The sequence below is a fragment of the Brassica rapa genome, chromosome A01, assembly GCF_000309985.2.
Source record: "Brassica rapa cultivar Chiifu-401-42 chromosome A01, CAAS_Brap_v3.01, whole genome shotgun sequence".
Classification (NCBI taxonomy): Eukaryota; Viridiplantae; Streptophyta; class Magnoliopsida; order Brassicales; family Brassicaceae; genus Brassica; species Brassica rapa.
This window is the reverse complement of record NC_024795.2, coordinates 4,549,505-4,569,127: the sequence shown is the minus strand read 5'-3', so window position 1 is coordinate 4,569,127 and position 19,623 is coordinate 4,549,505. Positions and strand designations below refer to the sequence as shown.

Here is a 19,623-nt window from a genome sequence, read left to right as displayed (position 1 = left end):
TTTATAAATTTTTTTTTTTGAATTTTTGTTTTTTCGAATTTTTTTTTATTTTTTTCAAATTTCTTTTTGAAAAACGAAAATTATGTTTGAAACTATTTTTAAAAAAAAATTATATATTTTTTAAGTATTTATTTATATATTTATTAAGTATTTATTTATATATTTATTAGAATCTTAAATTTCACATTTCAAAAACCCTACCTCACCCACCTCTCAATTCTAAACACTAAGTTTAGATTAGTTAACCCTAAAAGTATAATTGTCTTTTACCCTTTATTAAAAGTGAGGGTAAAAGTGATTAGTGTAAACATGAAAAGTGGTACTATGAATGTGCTATTTGTAGCAATTTTCCATTTAAATATTATTCTTTACTTTTTAAAAATTATCCAAACAACAATACAAATAAAAAGGAAAGTTTATAAAGTTTTAAAAATAATTTAAAAACGAAAAATATATGTATATATATATAATATGATTTCATAAAAAAAGAAAAGTTCACAAAATAGTAATAATCCATTTAAAAGATATCTTTAAGTAACAAAAAATATACTTTTGAAGTAATAAAATACTTTTTTTTATCTGATCTTCTTAGATGAAAAAATAATATTTGTATATAATGTGATTTCAGAAAAAAAAAAGTTCGCACAAATGATCTTGATATTAGAAAAAAAAACATTTTTCTTTTAAAACATAATTTTACACAATACAAATATATTTTTCAAAGTAATTGAATTTATATATATATTTTTTTTCTTAGATGATTGCACAAAATAACTAAGTAACATAAACGTATATAGGTTTAATTGACAAAAAATAATTTTTTATATTATTATTGAAATATTTTTTGTTTTTTTATATATTTAGTTTACTATAATATCTTACAATTACAAGATAATAAATAAATTTTAGTTTACCTATATAATATAATTTATAAAATACAATCACATTTTTACTGCATATTTTAAGAGATATTGAAAAAAAAAAAATTTAGCAATAAACATATTAACAAATGAACATATTATCAACTAATCTAACTTATATCTAAAATCATAGATGTAACTAAAATAAGAATGTATAATTTATTAGCAACTAACCCAACTTATATATAAAATCATAGATGTAACTACAATAAGAATGTATAATTTATTTTATTTTGTTTAAAAAATAATATTTTTTATATTATAATAATTTGTTTATTTTATAAATTTAAATTATATGATGACTTAAAACATATTAACAAATGGAAAATAAAATATTAACTCACTGTTACAATTAGATCTTTTGTAAAATTTATATATATGCATGAGACTTTAGAATATTATCATTATATTAATTTATGTAATTTGGAATCAAACATTTTAGTTTATTTTTTATTTCATTATAATCACAATATATCTTAAATTATACATAATCTTAATAAAATATACTTATGTATTTAAGACAATAAACAACCTAAAATGCAAATATTAATATATTTACAAAAAATAAATATTATAGTTGAATTCAAATAAATAGACAGAATCCAATATGTCCAAATGACAACTAAATTGACTGTAAAAACAACAAAACCGATTAAATATAAATATTTAATTAAAGTAATATGATATAACTAATATAAATTATATACACAAATTATAAATTAATTTAAAATTAAAAATAAATATCAATTAATTATTATATTATATTTATTATATAAATATTTATGTCCGTACATGAGCACGGGAAAATCACTTAGTGGTAAGTAAAAGCAAAGAAGGAGAATGAATTTTCCATTTGTCGTATTTCTGTGTTAAATGATAATAGTCAAGATAAATAGTTAATATAAAATTTTAAAGTAAAAGATAAAATAATATCCACCTAAGTCTGTAGGGATAATCTATAAATACGGAAGTAGGGGCGCTGTGACCAAAACCCTTTTCGCCTATCAAAACAAGTTCAGCGATGGATCAGAGCGAGAGCAATCCTCCTCCAGTGACTCCCATGTGGTCGGAGCTTTATCCAGACTTGCTACGTAGTGTTTTCCAAAGATTGAGTTTCACAAATCTCAATCGAGCTAAATCAGTTTGTAGGTCGTGGAACTCTGCTTTGAGAAGCTGCGTCCCCAAGCAAAATCAGATTCCTTGGCTGATACTCTTCCCTCGAGAGAACCAAACCGATAGCAACAATAGCTGTGTTTTATTCATTCCAGAGGATAAAGACAACCTTTACAAGACACGAGATCTAGGTGCTGAGTTTACACGGAGTTGTTGTATTGCGAGTTACGGTAGCTGGCTCTTGATGTTTGGCCACTTTCAGAATCTCTACATTATCAATCCATTGACGTTAGAGAGATTTGATCTACCACAGTACTCTTCATTATCTAAAGTCTTGATCAGACCACCGCGGCTAGCTTGTCTCTGGGTAGACAGCAATAATATAACCAAAAATTACCTAGTCGTTTGGATCTTGGATGACCATATGGTTTACACTAGGAAAGGTGATGGCGGGTGGAGGAGAATCGCCAGACTTTGTCCCGCTGCTCAAATTATCTATAACAGCAAAGATCACAAGGTCTACATTGCTCCAGACATTTCTTGGAGAGTCTTTGTTTGGGATTTCTCTGAGGATATCCCACGCCAAAATGGGTATATTTTACCTTTTGATGTCGAGAGAGATGCCCTTGTCGATGCCATTGATTGGAATATGGGTTTTAAATTCGATATAATGATTGCAACTTCAGTATCTGGACAAGTTCTCCTTGTAGCGTGTATGGTGCAGGATTCCAGGTGGCAGTTTCGCATCTACGCGTACGATCCTCTAACTAATACACGGGAAAGAGTGAATGATTTAGGTGATGAGGCTCTAATCTTGGACATGGGTTTCACTGTTGTTGTAGCCAAAGATATCCCTGGGATTAAGAGAAACTCTATCTATTTCAGTGGCTTCAATATCGATCATCAGAGGCTTCAGAGCAAGGATCCCGAACATATATTTGTCTATGATCTCGGCACCCAAACCACAGAGCGTTTGCCACAATGGGTTGTCTCCTCAGTAGGCTTCTCTGATGCTCGATGGTTCTTCTCGGATACTAACCATTAATTAGACTCGTTTCTATTTCCATTGAGGATTATATATTTTGGTTTTAAACCTAACTAATATGTTGGTTTTGTCCTCTGATCGTTAGTATATTCGTGTTATTCATATGTTTTTTTTTGTTTTAGATTTCATCACACTTCAACTGCTAAATGTTTCAATTTTCTTATTCTGGTACGTACACAGTAAAGTAATAGTTTATCCTATAAACTATAAAGGTCACATATCATCAACGAATGACCAGGTCTACTACATTCTCTAACCGGAAGCTCGACTAATCTTGATTTACTTTCTCAGAATAATGTGCATGCCATGACTTAGAAGCTTAGAAAAAGACAAGAAAAAAACAGAAAGGAACAATTATTACGAGAAGAGAGAGACAATAGAGCACATAGCGGAAGATTACTACTTTTTTGGAGGTCGAACACAGAAGATTAATAGATGGTATTCACTTGAAAGTTGACAGGCGGGGAAGACATCTTTGCTTCCAACTTCCGACACGCTTGAGCTAGTTACCTACCACGTGAATTCTAGTGGGCTTTAGATATTTTATAATGGGCCTTTATATCAGTAACTATCATAATGCAAAAGAATTAACAAATTATCACAATGCAAAATGATTACCAAATTAATCCAGAGGCTGCCGTTGCTATATTCTATGAATTTGACTGACCCCAGCAGGCTAATCGGTCACGCGCCGTCGCTTCTCGCGAACCAAAGTTGTCAACGTGGCAAGACAACTGCATGTCTTTTGGTTCTGTCCTAACGAGGAGGACACGTGTCATATCTTCACACATTACGTCATCTTTCTCTCTCTCCCTCTAGTCTTCCTCTCTCAAATCAAATTAATTCATGTTTCTGGTTTCTCAAACACATGAACATGGATTTGGGTAGATGATTTTGATCCACAAAGGTTAAACTTTTTCTTCCGTTTATTGAATTTAAAACAAGCTTGGCTTTGGTTAAGATGGCTACGGGTTCGAAGAGGAAAACACCACCTGGGATCCTGCTTCTGAGGAGAATCAGAGGAAGAAACTGGAGTCCAAAGACGTTCCGTTACGCTATTCTACTGATCACTTTCATCGCGTACGCTTGTTACCACGCTTCTCGTAAACCCAGCAGCATAGTGAAAAGCGTTTTGCACCCAGAGCCGAGCACTAAGCCACCGCGAGAGCATATCAACACCTATCCTTGGCCTGTGGGAAACGTGTTCGTGAAGGAAGAAGAAACCGACGCGGATCATGTTAATAAAGGATGGGAGCCGTTTAACGGGAAAGGTGGTACGTCGAGGTTAGGAGAGATCGACGTGGCGTTTCTCGCTTGTTACTCTTTAGGGATGTACGTCGCTGGACATCTGGGGGATACTTTGGACCTCAGGTTGTTTCTGACTTGGGGGATGATCGGGAGTGGGTTCTTCGTGGGGCTGTTTGGGATGGGTTACTTCTGGGACGTTCACGCGTTTTGGTTCTTTCTGGTGATGCAAATGGCGGCCGGGTTGTTTCAGGCGACGGGTTGGCCGTCTGTTGTGGCGGTGGTCGGGAACTGGTTTGGGAAGAGGAAGAGAGCGCTTATAATGGGGATTTGGAATGCTCATACTTCTGTTGGGAATATCTGTGGTTCTTTGATAGCTGCGGGTGTTCTTGAATACGGTTGGGGGTGGTCGTTTATAGCTCCTGGTTTTGTTATGTCTTTAGGAGGCGTTCTTGTTTACTTGTTCTTGGCTGCGTATCCTGAGGATGTTGGGTTTCCTGATATCAATTCTAACTCCGGTAAGTTCATTAAAAGGAGAAGAAACATCGAAGAAGTAGATGTTGAAGTCGCAGGGGAGAGTTCAGGTTCAGAGCCAGGGTATGAGCATAAAACAGGTGTTGGACTTTTGCAAGCTTGTATGATTCCTGGTGTTATACCCTTTGCATTGTGTCTCTTCTTCTCGAAGTTGGTCGCTTATACGTTCTTGTATTGGTTACCGTTTTATCTGAGCCAAACACGTAAGTTTTTTCTTTTATAATCAAATCATAGAGCTTTTTTTTTTTTTGGAAAATGATCTTTGATTTCTATTTGCAGCTATTGGTGGAGAGTATATGTCTGTGAAAACAGCAGGGAACCTCTCCACGCTATTTGATGTTGGAGGCATTGTAGGAGGGATTCTTGCTGGTTACATTTCAGATAAATTCAAAGCAAGAGCTACGACCGCAGCAACGTTCATGTACGCTGCGATTCCAGCGATGCTTGTGTACCATTTTTATGGAGGTGTCTCTCAGACAGTCAACATCCTCCTCATGATGGTTACTGGTTTGTTTGTCAATGGACCTTATGCACTCATCACAACCGCAGTCTCAGCGGATCTCGGAACGCATAAGTCTTTGCAAGGGGACTCAAGGGCTCTTGCCACTGTGACTGCTATTATTGATGGGACTGGTTCTGCTGGTGCGGCTTTGGGTCCTCTTCTGACAGGGTTTCTTTCGACTCTGGGTTGGCAAGCTGTGTTCTATATGTTGGTCGTTGGGGCTCTTTGTGCTGGGTTGCTGTTGACACGTCTGGTTATTGCTGAAATTAGAGAGAAACTTGGATATGTTGATGAAGGTAATGCACCAAATCTCATTTCTAGTTTTGTTTTTGCTTATGAGAGTGTATTTGAAGAAACTGTGATCTGACTTTATCTTAATTTGTTCTGCAGTTCCTGCGTCTGAACCACTCTTAGACGAGAGTAGATGATGGAGAAGAGACAGTAGCTGGAGAGTCTGTCTGAACAAGATCCATTGTTTGCTTGTGCAAGAGTTTTGTAATGTTATGTAATAATGCAGAGGAACTCATAGTTCGTTGTGATCTTTGCATGTGAAATTTTTTTTGGCTTACATCATTCTTCATCTATTTCTTCTATGTTTTCTACGACACTCGAAGCAATCTTTGCATGGTGATTCGTACACGTAAGATGAAACTGATTTGAGCTTTTCCGGTGAAACTTTGAGATCTTCTATGATTATCCTCCGAAGCGTTTCGTTCTCTTCCATTAGTTCGTTAACGAGTTTTTGATGTTTCAGCACCTACAGAGACGAATTACGTTGATATATAACACCACCATGGATGAATTAAAACCATATGAAGTGTAAACACGAATATATAGAACGAGACACTACCATCTGAAGCATTAAGCTCTCTGATTCTAATTGTGTGACCTGCAAACGTCATGAAGTAAAAGAAAATTCATCAGACGGCTTTTTAAGATCAAAGTAAAGAGGAGAAACATGCTGTGACAGCATCGTTACCTGTCGTTCTTCAGCAGTTGTGTCCTGTTGTTGTGTCAGAATTGGATTGTCGAGGAAACTGTTGATTACTTTCTCAGTTCGAGTACCGAACGTTCTTGGGTCACTAGAGGAACCACGGTTCTTGTAAGATGCTTTTGTGTCCACATGTTTCTTGTGTTCCGTCAGAGATTGAGGCGCCTGGTCTTCTATCTCGGTTTGATCTGTGGTGGTCTCACTCATTCTTCCGAGTTTTGTCATCAAGCTGGATGCAGTTCCCTTGAAAGATACATACTCATGGTTTCATGTGAACGCACAAACTAAACATGATGTACACTTGCTGAAAGATTGGTGCTTACCATAATAGAAGCTTGAAGTTTGTGTATGGCACTTGGTTTCACTGCGATGCCTGTCAACGATAGATAAAAGTTAATGACAACAAGAGAGCAATAGTGCTTTTTTGAGCTCAGGGGTCTCAAGAATACTTTGAAACAAAATGGAGAAGAAGAATTTAATTAAACATACCAACTCCAAAACCATGACCGAAACCAACTCCACATCCGACACCTGCTTTAATGTTCCTAGCCCCCAGCTTCCTCAACTAAAGATGGCCAAAGTACGCAAACAGATTCAGAACAACACAGTGCAAGGAAGAGCATAGTACACAAGTTTGTCAACTGTACAGCATCATTGACGTGGTGCGTGGCCCCAGAAAATGCACTGGTAGCTCCTCTAGCTGCACTCATAACTTCCCCCACCATTGGAATACTACCTGATAATATCAAACAACAACAAGACCAATACGGATTAATAAAATTCACAAGCATGATAAAGAGCAACCAATTCACTAAGCAATGACACACTGTTTTGGACTATGAATAATTTAGCTTAACCACCATAATCATCAGTGGCAACAACACCACTAATTGATTTCAATCAAGATATAACCTAATTCGCCATTCGCAGTCTCATCAGAACCTTAAGAGAGAGAGTATTATACCAAGATTTAAAGGAGCACCACTGCCGATTCCAACTCCACAACCAACGCCGAATCCAGTGAAGACTTGAAGAGCTTTGAAAGCGAAAGGATTCTCTAATCTCAATCCCTCATTAGAAAACCCTAATCCTTCCTTCTTCATCACCACACCGTTCCTGCTGATTCTTCCCCCGCCGCCGCCTATCCCGCTATCCTCCATCTTTCTCGATAAACTGAAGATGCGATGAGGGGAGTTTCCACAAGCTAAGAATCCTCCTCCACTGCTATTATTTCCCGCCTGTTTTCCATTGCCATGGTTTGCCGAATTGTTGAGGAAGTGAGAGAGATGATGATTCGAGGTTAGCCAAATTTTTCTACGGTCGATTAGAAAATGAGCAGTGGGCCTTAGTCATAAGCTTTATTCTGTAGGCCCATATCATCAAAATTCAAAAGGCCCACTACTGTAGTAAAAAAATATCGAATTCTTAAGATAATTAAATTTCTGTATTATTAAAACTAGAGGGTTTTCCGGGCTACGCCCGGATTTTTTCTATAATATTAGTAAATTGAATTAAACTTGCGTATGTAGAATTTGATGGATATGTAACCTGCTCTTATATTCACATCAAGCTGCTAAGAATGGTTATTGTTGATGTTATTGGATTCAAATGTTGTTATATTATTTTGGTAAATGATGCTATGCGCGATTAATACATCTGAATTTTTATTTTTTATCCTATTACTATATAAATTATTTTGTTTGAACTTGAATTGTATTTGCATATTTTTTTTAGGGTTATTCTTATGACAAAAACTTAAAAATGGTTATCATATGAATTTTCTCTATAAATTATATATATATATATTACAATCAATTTTAAAAAGTTAAATTTTTAGAAATATAAATTATTTTTTATTTATTCATTGCCTTGTGTCTACAAATTTTAAATAATTTAACTCACAAATTGTTGTTTTTAACACGTACAAATTGTTGTTCTTATTACTTGAAATCATATACTGGATAATAACTAAGATAAGTAAAAGTTACTAAACATATTTATGATTTAAATACATTTATCTTCTTTGTTTAGGTTTTGTATAAAACAATTGTAACATGTACAGACAATTTAACATTGTTTAAACTTTAGAATCAGTGAGTTATAATACCAAATTGAACTGTTTAATAATATAAATAAAATTGAATAAAACAATCCAAACGTGAAATAATATTATTCTCCAACAAATTCATGAAAATATTATAAATAAAAAAATTAAAGAGACCAAACCAAACTAAAGATAAACTTTTTAAACAAACCATCATCTAAACTTGATATTTAAATTATATAAACCAACAATGACTCTCCAAAAAAGCAAATGACTCTCCAAAGTTCAAATAATTTTGGCTTCGTCTCAGAGACCTTAGTCTTTACTTTTATGTTGGTTTGTATACTTTGGTGACTCTTTGTTATAATAACTCTAATGATTGAATTAATATGTCGTTGTGGAGCTGAATGGCATAGATTTGAGGACGTTCCATGCAAAAAAGAGAGACATACCCTTCAATATGCTATGCTCTTAAGTTGTAAAGCTCTAACTCAATGCATTTATCGAATGAGTAGCATTAATCTGATTAGCCGTAGAAGCTCCTTCGAGTTTTCTTAATTTACTTGTGTGGTTCATTGTGAAGTGAGAAATTGCTTCAGATCAGATACATAAAGCATCCTACGATTATACCAAACATATTCACACAATAGCTTACGTTTTAGCAGGTTGTTTTCCTTTGCCAATTGCATCACCAAATATCTCTGCCAAAACAGAATTCACATGACTTTATCTGACAGTACAATTGAAAGCTTGAAGACAAATATCTCTTTTTGAAAGGAGATGGAGAGGCTTACATATGATAAGCCCGATGTATATATATGTGAAATCTGGAAAAATAACAAAGATTCAAAGAACATGCTAAAAAGGTATCACCTTTGCTCATATTTTTCTTCTCCTCAGATGGTAGATGCTGTAACTGCAAAGAGAGACATATTTGAATTAGAACATGATTATATGAGCTCTAAAAATTTCAAAACCACAGAGAGAACATATATAAGAAAATACCCACTCACGCATAAAGTCAAGATAAAACACCTCCCCTGTTTGTATGGAGTAGTTAAGCACTAAATTAGCAACTGGAGCATTAGGATTGGAAGGTTAAATTTGAGCACTCTATCTTCCTGATAAATCAGGCATAAACGGTTGAGGGACGTCTCGTTGTTTCCATATGCAGGTTCCATAAAGTTCTGGAAAAGCTATGATGTCTAGGCTTAGCAATCACAACAACAACACAATACTCCGATCAACAGTAAACGATGTTGGGGATGATTAAGCTGCAAGCCTGCAATCAAAGAAATGAGGATATAGCTCTTATTACTTTCATGGCAAAGATCAAAAGATGGTGAAGATATTAAAAAAGACATCAAATCACCCATAAATTAAAAACGAAAAACTATAGCCATTCTCATGCTTTAAAAGAAGAAAAAAACTACAATTACATATCATCTACTCGAGCAATTTTCCATTGGGTGAGACGTCAATTTCAGTTGTAGGACTGAATAAAATACAAGGTCTGTACTGTAGAGAGTTGGAATTCACAGAGGCGTCAGTCATTCTAAGTACAGGAAAACATACTCTTTTGATTGCAAATGAACCAAAAAAACGACGTGTGGTTGCTATCTCCACTTCGTCAGGGACAGGAAAGTCCATTAGAGACTGTCTATTACCAGATCAAGTGACCAACAACATCAACAACATTGTTCAGAAGATTAGTAGTTGAATGTGGCCAAACAAATCTAAGTTAACACGCAGATAAAGAAATAAAGCTGGAGAAGATGACCGTCAATGTCCCTGCTTTAGAGGAGACGAATCCTTGCAGCACAGTCCCCTTCAGGAATCAATCAGCTTAGAGAAACATGTATAGAATATGACGGAAGAAAAGTTGGGAAAAAGTATTCATACCTGTTCATGGATGAGGAAGAGCTCTAACCCAATAAAGTCCGGCCATTAGCAAAGTTTCTGGCCTTCTTAACCGAAAATGGAGTCCAGATTCGGCTGGTCCCGGTGGCGATGGTAGACATGCTCACCGGTGGATTTCATGGCAATAGCTGTAGCTTCTTCAGTGAAGTTTTTCAATTAGGGTTGATTTAAGATCAGATGGAGCACTTTATAATTTACATAGAAGGAGATATAAGGGGAGATGGAACGAAACTATTTAAGATGACTTAAAAGCATAATAGATTGATAAATCGTAGATTACTGTAACTGAGAAGTGCAGAATTTGATCAGTTACGACAAAGTGGGATAGTTGGGAGAAGAACAAAACAAATAAGCTTCAGACCTTTGAAAGACCGGTTTCCAGGATGACGTGGCAAAAAGATGATTTATGATAGGTTAATTTTTTTATCCGACGTGGCATAGCTAAGAAGACTTCTTATTCTCCTTTTAATAGTGTTAGATGTATGATATTTTAGCTAAAACACAAACAAAATTTTATCTCAAAAATATTGTAAAAAAAACTCAACCAATTATAAAATAAATCTAAAATTTACTCTCTCTTTTTTTTGACGTCTTTCAATCTAAAATTTTTTAAAAAAATTCTACATTTTGAGAAGACAGAAAAATGAAACTTCCTCTCCTCCACGCATCTTCTGGACTGGAGATGACACGTCACCAAATCAACACAGAGACTTATTCAAATGAGAGTAACCATCGTGTGGACCTTTCTTATTTCTTAACCACGTCGTCATCCGTCGACACAAAGCGATCGTTTACGTCTCTCTCTCTCTCTCAGGCGCTCCTCACCGGCCGTACTCTCTGTTTATCGGCGGAATCGTCTCTTCGTTTTTACCGGTAGATCGATCCAGCTACGAGATCAGCCATGAATCCTGAATAGTAATTTCTCTTTTCCTTTCAGAATCGATTCACCGTTTTTTTTTTTGAATTTTATAACGTATTCAATGGTCTAGTGTCTACTTGATTTTCTTCCGATCACCGTTCTAGCTGGAGAATCTTAGCAATCTTCGTTTGATGAAGGCTTTGTTATTCTGTTTGATCGATTTCTCGATCTCGTGGATCGTATTTTGATTAGATCTGTAAAGAAATAAAATGAAAATTCAAGGATGTGAGCGATTTGGATTATGGAGCTTGAGATTGCGTCTATAGAAATCTTTGAGCTTCTTCTCAAACGTTTCGCAAGTACTTCTATGGCTGGAGAATGATGAACGAGTTGATTTATCCTCATTTCACTCTTTTGATTTTTGCAGTGACTATCTCTTCAAGCTTTTGCTTATTGGTGATTCTGGTGTTGGAAAGTCATGCTTGCTTCTAAGGTTTGCTGTAAGTCATCTCTCTCTCTTTCGATATACTTTTTTTCTGAGGATTAGATACGCATTTTATCTTTTAAGCTCTAGCTCAGTTTTTTTGCCTTTACGGTATTGAATAATAGACTTCTCAGTTAAGTGCCATTGTTGCTCTGTTAATATTTTGTATGTGCAGGATGATTCCTACCTGGATAGCTACATCAGTACCATTGGTGTTGACTTTGTAAGCCTCTTTCACTTGTTAATTGTTTATGCATTAATCATTTTAAAGATCTCATTTTGTAATGATAATTTGCAGAAAATCCGCACAGTTGAACAAGATGGAAAGACCATCAAACTCCAGATTGTAAGTTCCCCCAAGTCGTGTCAGATTCACAATTGCTTAATATGTGCATATAGAATGATAACTCTCCTGTTGGCCATCACCAATTATGCAGTGGGATACAGCAGGTCAAGAACGTTTCAGAACCATCACTAGCAGTTACTACAGAGGAGCTCATGGGATCATTGTATGCTTATTATCACACTTAACATTATCTCCATGTTATCTGACATCCATCAGTGAGACTTTGTCGTTATGTTTATTTCATCTTTGTCAGGTGACTTACGATGTAACAGACCAAGAAAGCTTTAACAATGTCAAGCAATGGCTAAATGAAATCGACCGCTACGCCAGTGAGAATGTGAACAAGCTACTGGTTGGGAACAAGTGTGATCTCACATCACAGAAAGTTGTATCCACTGAGACGGCCAAGGTAATATCGTAATATGCTTCATAATTTGTTACGGTTCTTTGACACTATTGTCTAAAGGATTTGCTGTAATGTTTGTTCTGAAAACACAGGCTTTCGCAGATGAACTTGGGATCCCATTCTTGGAAACAAGTGCCAAGAATGCTACCAATGTCGAAGAAGCTTTCATGGCCATGACTGCTGCAATCAAGACAAGGTAGAATTCGTTATTGTCATCGACTCATTGTCAGAGCTTATAGATTGGTAGCCTTAACTCAGATTCTTCTTTTTCAGAATGGCGAGCCAACCTGCTGGTGGATCTAAGCCTTCAACAGTCCAGATCCGAGGACAACCTGTAAACCAGCAATCAGGCTGCTGCTCTTCTTAATGCGCTTTGTGGACACTTAAGTCTCTCGTATGTTTCCATGTAGGACACATGAACAACGTTGTTTCTTCATCTTTTGTATTTGTTTTTTCGGTCACTTTTATGTCCAAAAGCTTCTATATTGTTTGTATTAATGTACGTGAATTAAGCTCGGTTCCTTAGAAAAAGTTTCGTGCTAATCAATGCCGAGTGTTTTAAATTAAATTATAAAACTACAAGATTAAAAACAAACTTTGATGGAGAAATGATTTTTTCTGCCTCATTTAACTTACTAAAAGCTCCCAAAAACTCGGGTTCGTAGAACAAAAAGCCTTGAGCGAGTATGACGATAACAATGAAATCAGAAGAACAAAAACAGAACCGGGTGAGAGATCACAAAAACAAACGAGGCCAAACCAAAAGGACGCGGAAGGACCAAACCGGAGAGCCTTACTTTCCCAGAGTAGGGAAGTGAGCAGCGTCTTCAATCTTTGGTGCAGGTGCAGCAGCCTTTCTGTCAGCTCCTCCTTTTGGTCCACGACCACCACCCTCGGCTCCACGTCCACGACCACCCTCATCAGCTCCTCTTGGTCCACGACCTCTTCCACCACGATAACCACCACCTCTGTACCTCTCCCCATTGGCAGGTTTCAGAAACTCATTTATGCTCAACGACTACAAAAAAAAAAATCACATAAACAAAAATTCATGCAAAAGAATTTGAATAAAAAGGTTTAAATCCTTAGTAGTGAGCAAGCGAGACCTTCTTAGTCTTCTCTTCCTTCTCAACTGGGCGCTTGTCCTTGTCTGTTCCCTGATACCACCACCATTTCAACGTTCAATAAGCACACACTCCATTATAAATAGAAGTTTACCAACACCAAAATGAAATAAAGAAGAGTTCAGATAACTCACCAGTTTGATGAAGACCTCATCATTGTTGCTCTTTTTGCTTGAGAGCTGTTGCATGGTCTCAAAGGCTTTGGTGTCAACCTTCCTCTCCTCAATCTTGGTTGCCTGCAAAGCTTTCCTCTTCTCCTCCAAAACCTTCTCATACTCTTCAAGAGTCATCTCCTACAAACACAGCAAGATACCAATTATATAACATTATTCTTAACAAGTTCAAAAGATGGAAAATGTACCTTGTCCTCAGGCTCGGGCTCTTTCTCAGCTTGAGCTTCAACAGGTGTCTCTTTGTTTGCATCACTTGCTTCACCTTCCTTCTCAACAGCCAAATCCTTCTCCACCACTGGTGTGGATCCTTCAGTCACCCTATTGATTACAAACAAAATCACTTTTAATTTCAAGACACCAATGAAAAACAGAAACAACACAATGAAGTAATTACAACTTACGGAGGAATGTCATCCTCAATGGTTCCCCAGTTGCCACGGCCAGCTCCATCACGTTTTAACTCATGTCTACTCAAACAATAAGTTTTACAGTTACAAACCCCGTAAGATCAAACCTTAACAGTCATAAACAATGAAGAAGCCTCCTTACCCGTGAGCTGTTCCACTGTGACGCTCAAAGTTCCTACGCGGGCGCTCCAAGTCACCAGAATCTCCATGGCGACCACCGCGTCCACGGTATCCACCACGTCTCCCTGCATCTCCTCCTTCAGAGCGTCTGTAGCCGCCTCCAACGTACCCGTTCTCATTAGCAGGAGCATCACTGTTCCTGGACTCCCTGTTGAATCCACCACCTCTTCCACGGCCACCGCCACGTGCTCCTCCACCATTGCGACCTCCTCCTCTGGCTTCCCTCACTTACTCAAAGTCAACGAATAACATAACATCTAATCAGTTAATTATTAATCTATATAAATAAAAGATGCAAGTGTCTTAACATTTCCACTAAATATAATAAAGAAACTAATTCATGTCCACTTAATCTACAACCACCAAGCCAAAGTGAGCAGGTTTATCACTAATCTCTATTAATCTAAATCAAAAGAGAAAGGCTCACCAGCTTGAGAAGGAGGAGTGGGCTTAGTGGGCATCTTAGCAGGCTGAGCTGGAGCAGGTTTCTCAACCTTCAACGGCTTAGCAGCAGCGAGCAGGGTGGGATCCTCGGTGTCATCGTCCAAGAGATCGAAAGGGTTCAAAGTCGTCATTTCTCCAGACCAAACTAGTTAGTCACCGAGGTTATTGTTTTGGGGGTTATTGTTTTCGAAGATGAAGAATTAAGGAATATCGAAAGATATGGTTGTTCGGACAGAGCCAAACAAAGAAGGAAGCTGCGGTAGGATAAGTAGCAAAACCCTAGCCAAGGCTGCACAACACTTTGATATCCATAAACCTAATCTTTTATAAACCCCCTCTTGAGGTTCTATCCTCTGCACACGAATCTACTTTAGGAGAAATCTACACCGTTGATTCTCCTTGAGATTAAAATTTAATCACCCTACGCTCTTATTGGGCCGGGCCGGGCCGAGTTTGTACTGAGAAATTGGTTTGAGTGATCTAATCCTCTGTAGAAAGCTATACCGTACACAAAATCAGGGCATTTTCTTCACCGTACGATGAATCAGACGAATGTAGGATTTTTTTTTTAGTGAACAGAGAGTTAATTGGGCCAGGCCCATTAGTAGCTTCGTCTATAATTTATTCGTTTCTTAGAACAGAAGAGTTTTTGATTGTGCAAAAATCAGAAAGAGACGATCACGAAGATGGCGACGGAGAGTTCTTCAGCTAAGAGATGGCTTCCACTCGAAGCTAACCCAGAGGTTATGAATCAGGTATTCCTCTCACTTTCCCTTCTTGTTCTTCTCCGATCATCGGCTTTATTTTTCGAAATTGGGAAGATTGATTCTAGGTCAGTTCAGTGATTTTTTTTTGTATTGGTGTGTATTGTGTACAGTTTCTTTGGGGTCTGGGTCTTGCACCAGATGCAGCGGAGTGCAATGATGTGTTTGGATTCGACGACGAACTTCTTGAGATGGTTCCTAAGCCTGTTCTTGCTGTACTCTTCCTTTACCCCATCACCAAAAAGGTCTCTTCTTTCGTGATAATCAATTGAAACCCGTCTTTGATTCTGAAAATCTCAGCTTGTGTTGATTGAAAGTATGATGGTTTTGGTATTTAGAGTGAAGAAGAGAGGATCGAGCAAGACAAGGAAATCATGGAGAAGGTGAGTTTCTTTATGAAGAGGGAACCCATTGTTTACTGTAATCTAGTCTTATAATGGCTGTGTGAATGATAGGTGCATAGTGATAAAGTTTACTTTATGAAACAAACTGTGGGTAATGCTTGTGGAACCATTGGTCTTCTCCATGCTATTGGCAACATTACCTCTGAAATCAAGCTTTGTGAGTTTTTTGAACCTCTTTGTGCTTCTTTTTAATTTTTTAACGAGTCTCACTTTCTCCTTGCTTATTTTCAGCTGAGGGATCTTTCTTAGATAAATTCTTCAAATCCACTGCCAATATGACTCCTATGGAGGTTTTCTATCTTTTATCTTTTTCCTCTTGATTTGACTATAAGTTTTTTTTTTGCCTTATGTTTAATGTTTCTTATTTTTGATAGCGTGCAAGGTTTCTTGAGAACGATAGCCAAATAGAAGATGCTCATTCTGTAGCTGTTACAGCTGGTGAAACACCGGTAACTTCCCGCCTCATATTAATACTGATGCATATGAGTATGCGAACATGTTCATCTAAATGTCACATTGTTTTTTGTACTTTTCCTCAGGCTACCGACGACGCAGACACGCATTTCATTTGTTTAGCATGTGTTGATGGTAACAAATTCGCACATCAACCAAAAAAAAATCAGAACAATGAAAGCTTCAAACACACTTCCATATCGGTACTAAATCATATTGTTTATTACGCAGGTGAGCTCTATGAACTTGATGGAAGGAAAGCAGGACCAATTTCACATGGTGCTTCCTCTCCAGCTACCCTCTTGAAGGTACTATAAACCCTTTCAGTCTTTAAAACTCTCCTGGGACTATGCCAATGGTTTTGTTGTATTTTTGAAACCTTCTGCATATGTTTTGATGGTATATTGGGTGATATTATTAAACTTACAGGATGCGACGAAAGTGATGAAGAAGTTTATTGAGAAGAATCCGGACACGCTCAACTTCAATGTGATAGCCATCTCTAAGAGAACCTGAGGTTTTTTCTTCAAGAAGCAAAGATCAGTAGTCTTGTTTCTGAGTTTATGACTTAACTATCCACGAGATTTTATATATAGGTGGTTTCTGTTTTACTGCATTCTGAATCTTCTTCTTCTTTTTTGTTTCTGAAATCTTATAGAGTTTATGATCATGGTTTTAAGAGTGCATTTTTTGTCTTAAGAGAAACATAAAAAAAAATTTTGGCAGGTAGCTTTGTATTAGATTATCGTGTTTGGTCGTATGTTTATATCAGTTTGTGTGATGATTTAGTAGTTAATTAATTATGTGTGACGGTGTCTTCTTCTCCAATAATTGGGTTTTATACTTTTGTAACTGATAAAATCTATAACAAATTTAGAAGTGATTACATTAACAATACGCCATATAGATAGATTATATTTTTAAAAATTAAAATAGTGTAATTAGTTAACTAGCGAACTAATTAAAACTGTGGTAACGTTTTTTGCTTAACCATTACTCTTTGAACCCACTGATAATGAAGTATTTAATAAATGAATATTTGTTCTTAACATTTTTATTTCCCATTATATGCATTTCGTCCACCTTTTTGGGGAAAAAACATGATCCAGCAAAGACAATGGAAAATTATAAACCAATAACTGATAACCACGTGTCACCTAAACAATCTCACACTTGACTTTTAGTCCCACGTCTGTTCCTTGTCCGGCGGAAGCCACCGTTCTCCTCCGCTTTGGAGCTCTGTTTTCGGATGAAGAGCCTCTCTTGGACTTTATCCGAACCGGGTCGGGTTCTCCCGAGTTTACTCTCAACGGGAAATTCAACAAAGCGCGGGAGCCTCGCATCCTGAAAGCCGCTTTGTCGTAGGCCAACGCCGCGTCCTCCGCCGTCTCAAACGTCCCCAACCAAACTCTAGCTCCGTTCTTCGCCGGATCCCTTATCTCCGCCGCGAATTTCCCCCACGGCCTCTCCCTAACTCCTCTGTAATGCTTCCCTTTCACCGGCGCTTGAACAGAGCTCGTCTTCTTCGCCGGAACAGAATCCACCGCCGAGAAATTATCGGTTTTAACCGTCGCAGAAGAGCTCCGATCTTCGTCTGAGGAAGATGAAGACGGTTCCCAACCACCGTGAAAAGCGTCGTTGAGGATTCCGTAGACTAACATGTCCTCCGAGTCGTTCTCTTTCAACGGCAAGTCTCCCCAGCTCTCAGAGAAACAAGGATACAGCTTGCTGAAGCTCGAGTTTCGTCCGTACACCGGTCTCACGCTGTGAACCGTCGTACCAGATTGCGCCACCATTGACTCAGTGAGTCGTAACTCCGATTCTTCTAGTAAGTATTGTCTTATCGATTCAAGAAAAGAGTAGTCGGATTCTACAGCCATGATAAAGAGATGAAATAAATTTGAAGAATCTTTTTTTTTTGTTGTTAAAAATGTTTTTTTTTCTTTCTAATCTTTGCTCTATTGATAGTATTGAAATTTGCAGTGGGAATCAATGTAAAGATGGTTCGTTATATTTATAGGGTAGACCGAGACAAAAATGGTTCATGAACCTGGAAGATCTTCTTGAATATGACAAAGACTAGACTATTCTTGTAAATATTATTTTAGTGTCTAGTGGGGTGAATTAAAAAGTTGAAAATATGAAAGTAATGGATTTTTCTCATTGCTATGAAGGTTCGTGAATTAAAACACGTGCGGATTATCCACATAAGACACAGGTGAAGTAGCCGTAAGGGATGATGTCATGCAATCTACGGAAGCAAGCAATATTGTGTTTGGTCTCTCTCCTTTCTCACAACTTGTCTTTGCCTTTTGTCCTTCAGTGTATGGTTGCTGCTGTAAAAGAAATTTTTGCTGGAAGTAGGGGTGGGCGTTCGGGTATCCGTTCGGGTTCGGGTCGGGTATTTTGGATTTTCGGGTATTTCGGTATAGAGGTGTAGAACCCGTTCGGGTATTTCTGTACTTCGGGTCGGGTTCGGATATTTTTAGTTCGGGTTCGGTTATTTCGGATCGGGTTCGGATATTTAGATTTAAAAAAAAAAAAAAATTAAATTTTCATTTTTCAAATTTCTTGTATTTAAAAATATAACTTTCACTTCACTAATCTTTTATTTTTAATAGATTGAATGGTTAATAGATTTGGACATAACATTTTGAAACTAAAAAACATTAATTTGATTATTGTTTTTAAATTTTGGATGTAACTTTTTGTTAATTCTTGAAATAAAAAATTTGACATGTATTTTAAGTGAGTAGCAAATCATTTTCTCCGTAATTGTATGTATATCTTATGAACTTAAAATATGTGTAGTATCAATATAAATACTTTATATAAAATGAAAAATATAAACTAGAAATATAAGGTTAATTATACATATGTTCGGTTATTTTCGGATATCCATTCGGGTTCGGGTATTATCCGTTCGGGTTCGGATATCCAATCTCTCTTAATTCAATACCCGTTCGGATATTTTGCTACTTCGGTTCGGATTTCGGTTCGGGTTTTTTGGATCGGGTTCGGGTGCCACTTCGGATATCGGGTAAAGTGCCCACCCCTAGCTGGAAGTATTGTTTTATGATTCCAATAGTTTTTTTTGTTAATTTAGTTTCTAATGAAATTAATAAAGATAATAAATACTATAGAATTTTAATACTCAAATAAATATAAAATTAGTATCTATTTTTTTTAAAGCGTGTGTAAAACATTAAATGACATTTCAGTTCATTTTCTGCTGTTTTCAACATATGTTTTAATTATTGGCTGA

At 36.8% G+C, this 19,623-nt stretch overlaps 7 protein-coding genes and 1 long non-coding RNA gene across 11 annotated transcripts; 4 read left to right on the top strand and 4 right to left on the bottom strand.

Annotated features, from left to right (window-relative positions):
- The first annotated feature begins 562 nt into the window (after positions 1-562).
- On the top strand, positions 563-3,406 carry LOC103855516 (putative F-box protein At4g17565). Its single transcript, XM_009132512.2, has one exon. It carries the CDS (start codon positions 1,942-1,944, stop codon positions 3,076-3,078), a length of 1,137 nt encoding a protein of 378 aa, XP_009130760.1. The 5' UTR covers positions 563-1,941; the 3' UTR covers positions 3,079-3,406.
- A 233-nt stretch (positions 3,407-3,639) lies between these two features.
- On the top strand, positions 3,640-5,927 carry LOC103855498 (putative glycerol-3-phosphate transporter 4). Its single transcript, XM_009132488.3, has 3 exons — positions 3,640-5,060; positions 5,137-5,655; positions 5,750-5,927. The coding sequence occupies exons 1-3, from the start codon at positions 4,040-4,042 to the stop codon at positions 5,785-5,787; spliced, it is 1,578 nt and encodes a 525-aa protein (XP_009130736.2). The 5' UTR covers positions 3,640-4,039; the 3' UTR covers positions 5,788-5,927.
- LOC103855507 lies at positions 5,815-7,679 on the bottom strand. The gene is made up of 7 exons (XM_009132500.3): positions 7,315-7,679; positions 6,998-7,086; positions 6,840-6,915; positions 6,674-6,723; positions 6,339-6,593; positions 6,210-6,248; positions 5,815-6,116 (listed from the first exon to the last, which is right to left on the bottom strand). Exons 1-7 carry the CDS (start codon positions 7,508-7,510, stop codon positions 5,937-5,939), a joined length of 885 nt encoding a protein of 294 aa, XP_009130748.1. The 5' UTR covers positions 7,511-7,679; the 3' UTR covers positions 5,815-5,936.
- Positions 7,680-9,136: 1,457 nt separating this feature from the next.
- LOC103855483 lies at positions 9,137-10,715 on the bottom strand. Its single transcript, XR_004455649.1, has 2 exons — positions 9,408-10,715; positions 9,137-9,310 (listed from the first exon to the last, which is right to left on the bottom strand). It is a non-coding gene; the product is annotated as an uncharacterized LOC103855483 (long non-coding RNA).
- A 229-nt stretch (positions 10,716-10,944) lies between these two features.
- Positions 10,945-12,956, top strand: LOC103855466 (ras-related protein RABD2c). 3 transcript variants are annotated; one of them, XM_009132464.2, is made up of 8 exons: positions 10,945-11,229; positions 11,601-11,673; positions 11,833-11,880; positions 11,956-12,003; positions 12,095-12,166; positions 12,257-12,412; positions 12,502-12,605; positions 12,683-12,956. In XM_009132464.2, exons 1-8 carry the CDS (start codon positions 11,216-11,218, stop codon positions 12,774-12,776), a joined length of 609 nt encoding a protein of 202 aa, XP_009130712.1. In that variant the 5' UTR covers positions 10,945-11,215; the 3' UTR covers positions 12,777-12,956. The 3 variants fall into 3 exon arrangements, with proteins under 3 accessions (XP_009130712.1, XP_009130704.1, XP_033141721.1); XM_009132456.2 differs by having other exon boundaries at positions 10,968-11,229; positions 12,095-12,412; positions 12,683-12,952; XM_033285830.1 differs by having other exon boundaries at positions 10,968-11,229; positions 11,833-12,003; positions 12,683-12,952.
- A 37-nt stretch (positions 12,957-12,993) lies between these two features.
- On the bottom strand, positions 12,994-15,046 carry LOC103855456 (RGG repeats nuclear RNA binding protein B). The gene is made up of 7 exons (XM_009132447.3): positions 14,721-15,046; positions 14,256-14,520; positions 14,108-14,173; positions 13,895-14,024; positions 13,668-13,826; positions 13,516-13,566; positions 12,994-13,427 (listed from the first exon to the last, which is right to left on the bottom strand). The coding sequence occupies exons 1-7, from the start codon at positions 14,866-14,868 to the stop codon at positions 13,203-13,205; spliced, it is 1,044 nt and encodes a 347-aa protein (XP_009130695.1). The 5' UTR covers positions 14,869-15,046; the 3' UTR covers positions 12,994-13,202.
- Positions 15,047-15,358: 312 nt separating this feature from the next.
- Positions 15,359-17,083, top strand: LOC103855439 (ubiquitin carboxyl-terminal hydrolase 3). Of its 2 annotated transcripts, none has more exons than XM_009132429.2 (9): positions 15,359-15,492; positions 15,615-15,746; positions 15,840-15,884; positions 15,957-16,062; positions 16,137-16,195; positions 16,280-16,354; positions 16,445-16,493; positions 16,590-16,666; positions 16,788-17,083. In XM_009132429.2, the coding sequence occupies exons 1-9, from the start codon at positions 15,424-15,426 to the stop codon at positions 16,872-16,874; spliced, it is 699 nt and encodes a 232-aa protein (XP_009130677.1). In that variant the 5' UTR covers positions 15,359-15,423; the 3' UTR covers positions 16,875-17,083. The 2 variants fall into 2 exon arrangements, with proteins under 2 accessions (XP_009130677.1, XP_009130685.1); XM_009132437.2 differs by having other exon boundaries at positions 16,781-17,046.
- Positions 17,084-17,326: 243 nt separating this feature from the next.
- LOC103855430 (ethylene-responsive transcription factor 1A) lies at positions 17,327-18,704 on the bottom strand. Its single transcript, XM_009132419.3, has one exon. It carries the CDS (start codon positions 18,236-18,238, stop codon positions 17,516-17,518), a length of 723 nt encoding a protein of 240 aa, XP_009130667.1. The 5' UTR covers positions 18,239-18,704; the 3' UTR covers positions 17,327-17,515.
- Positions 18,705-19,623: the final 919 nt, after the last annotated feature.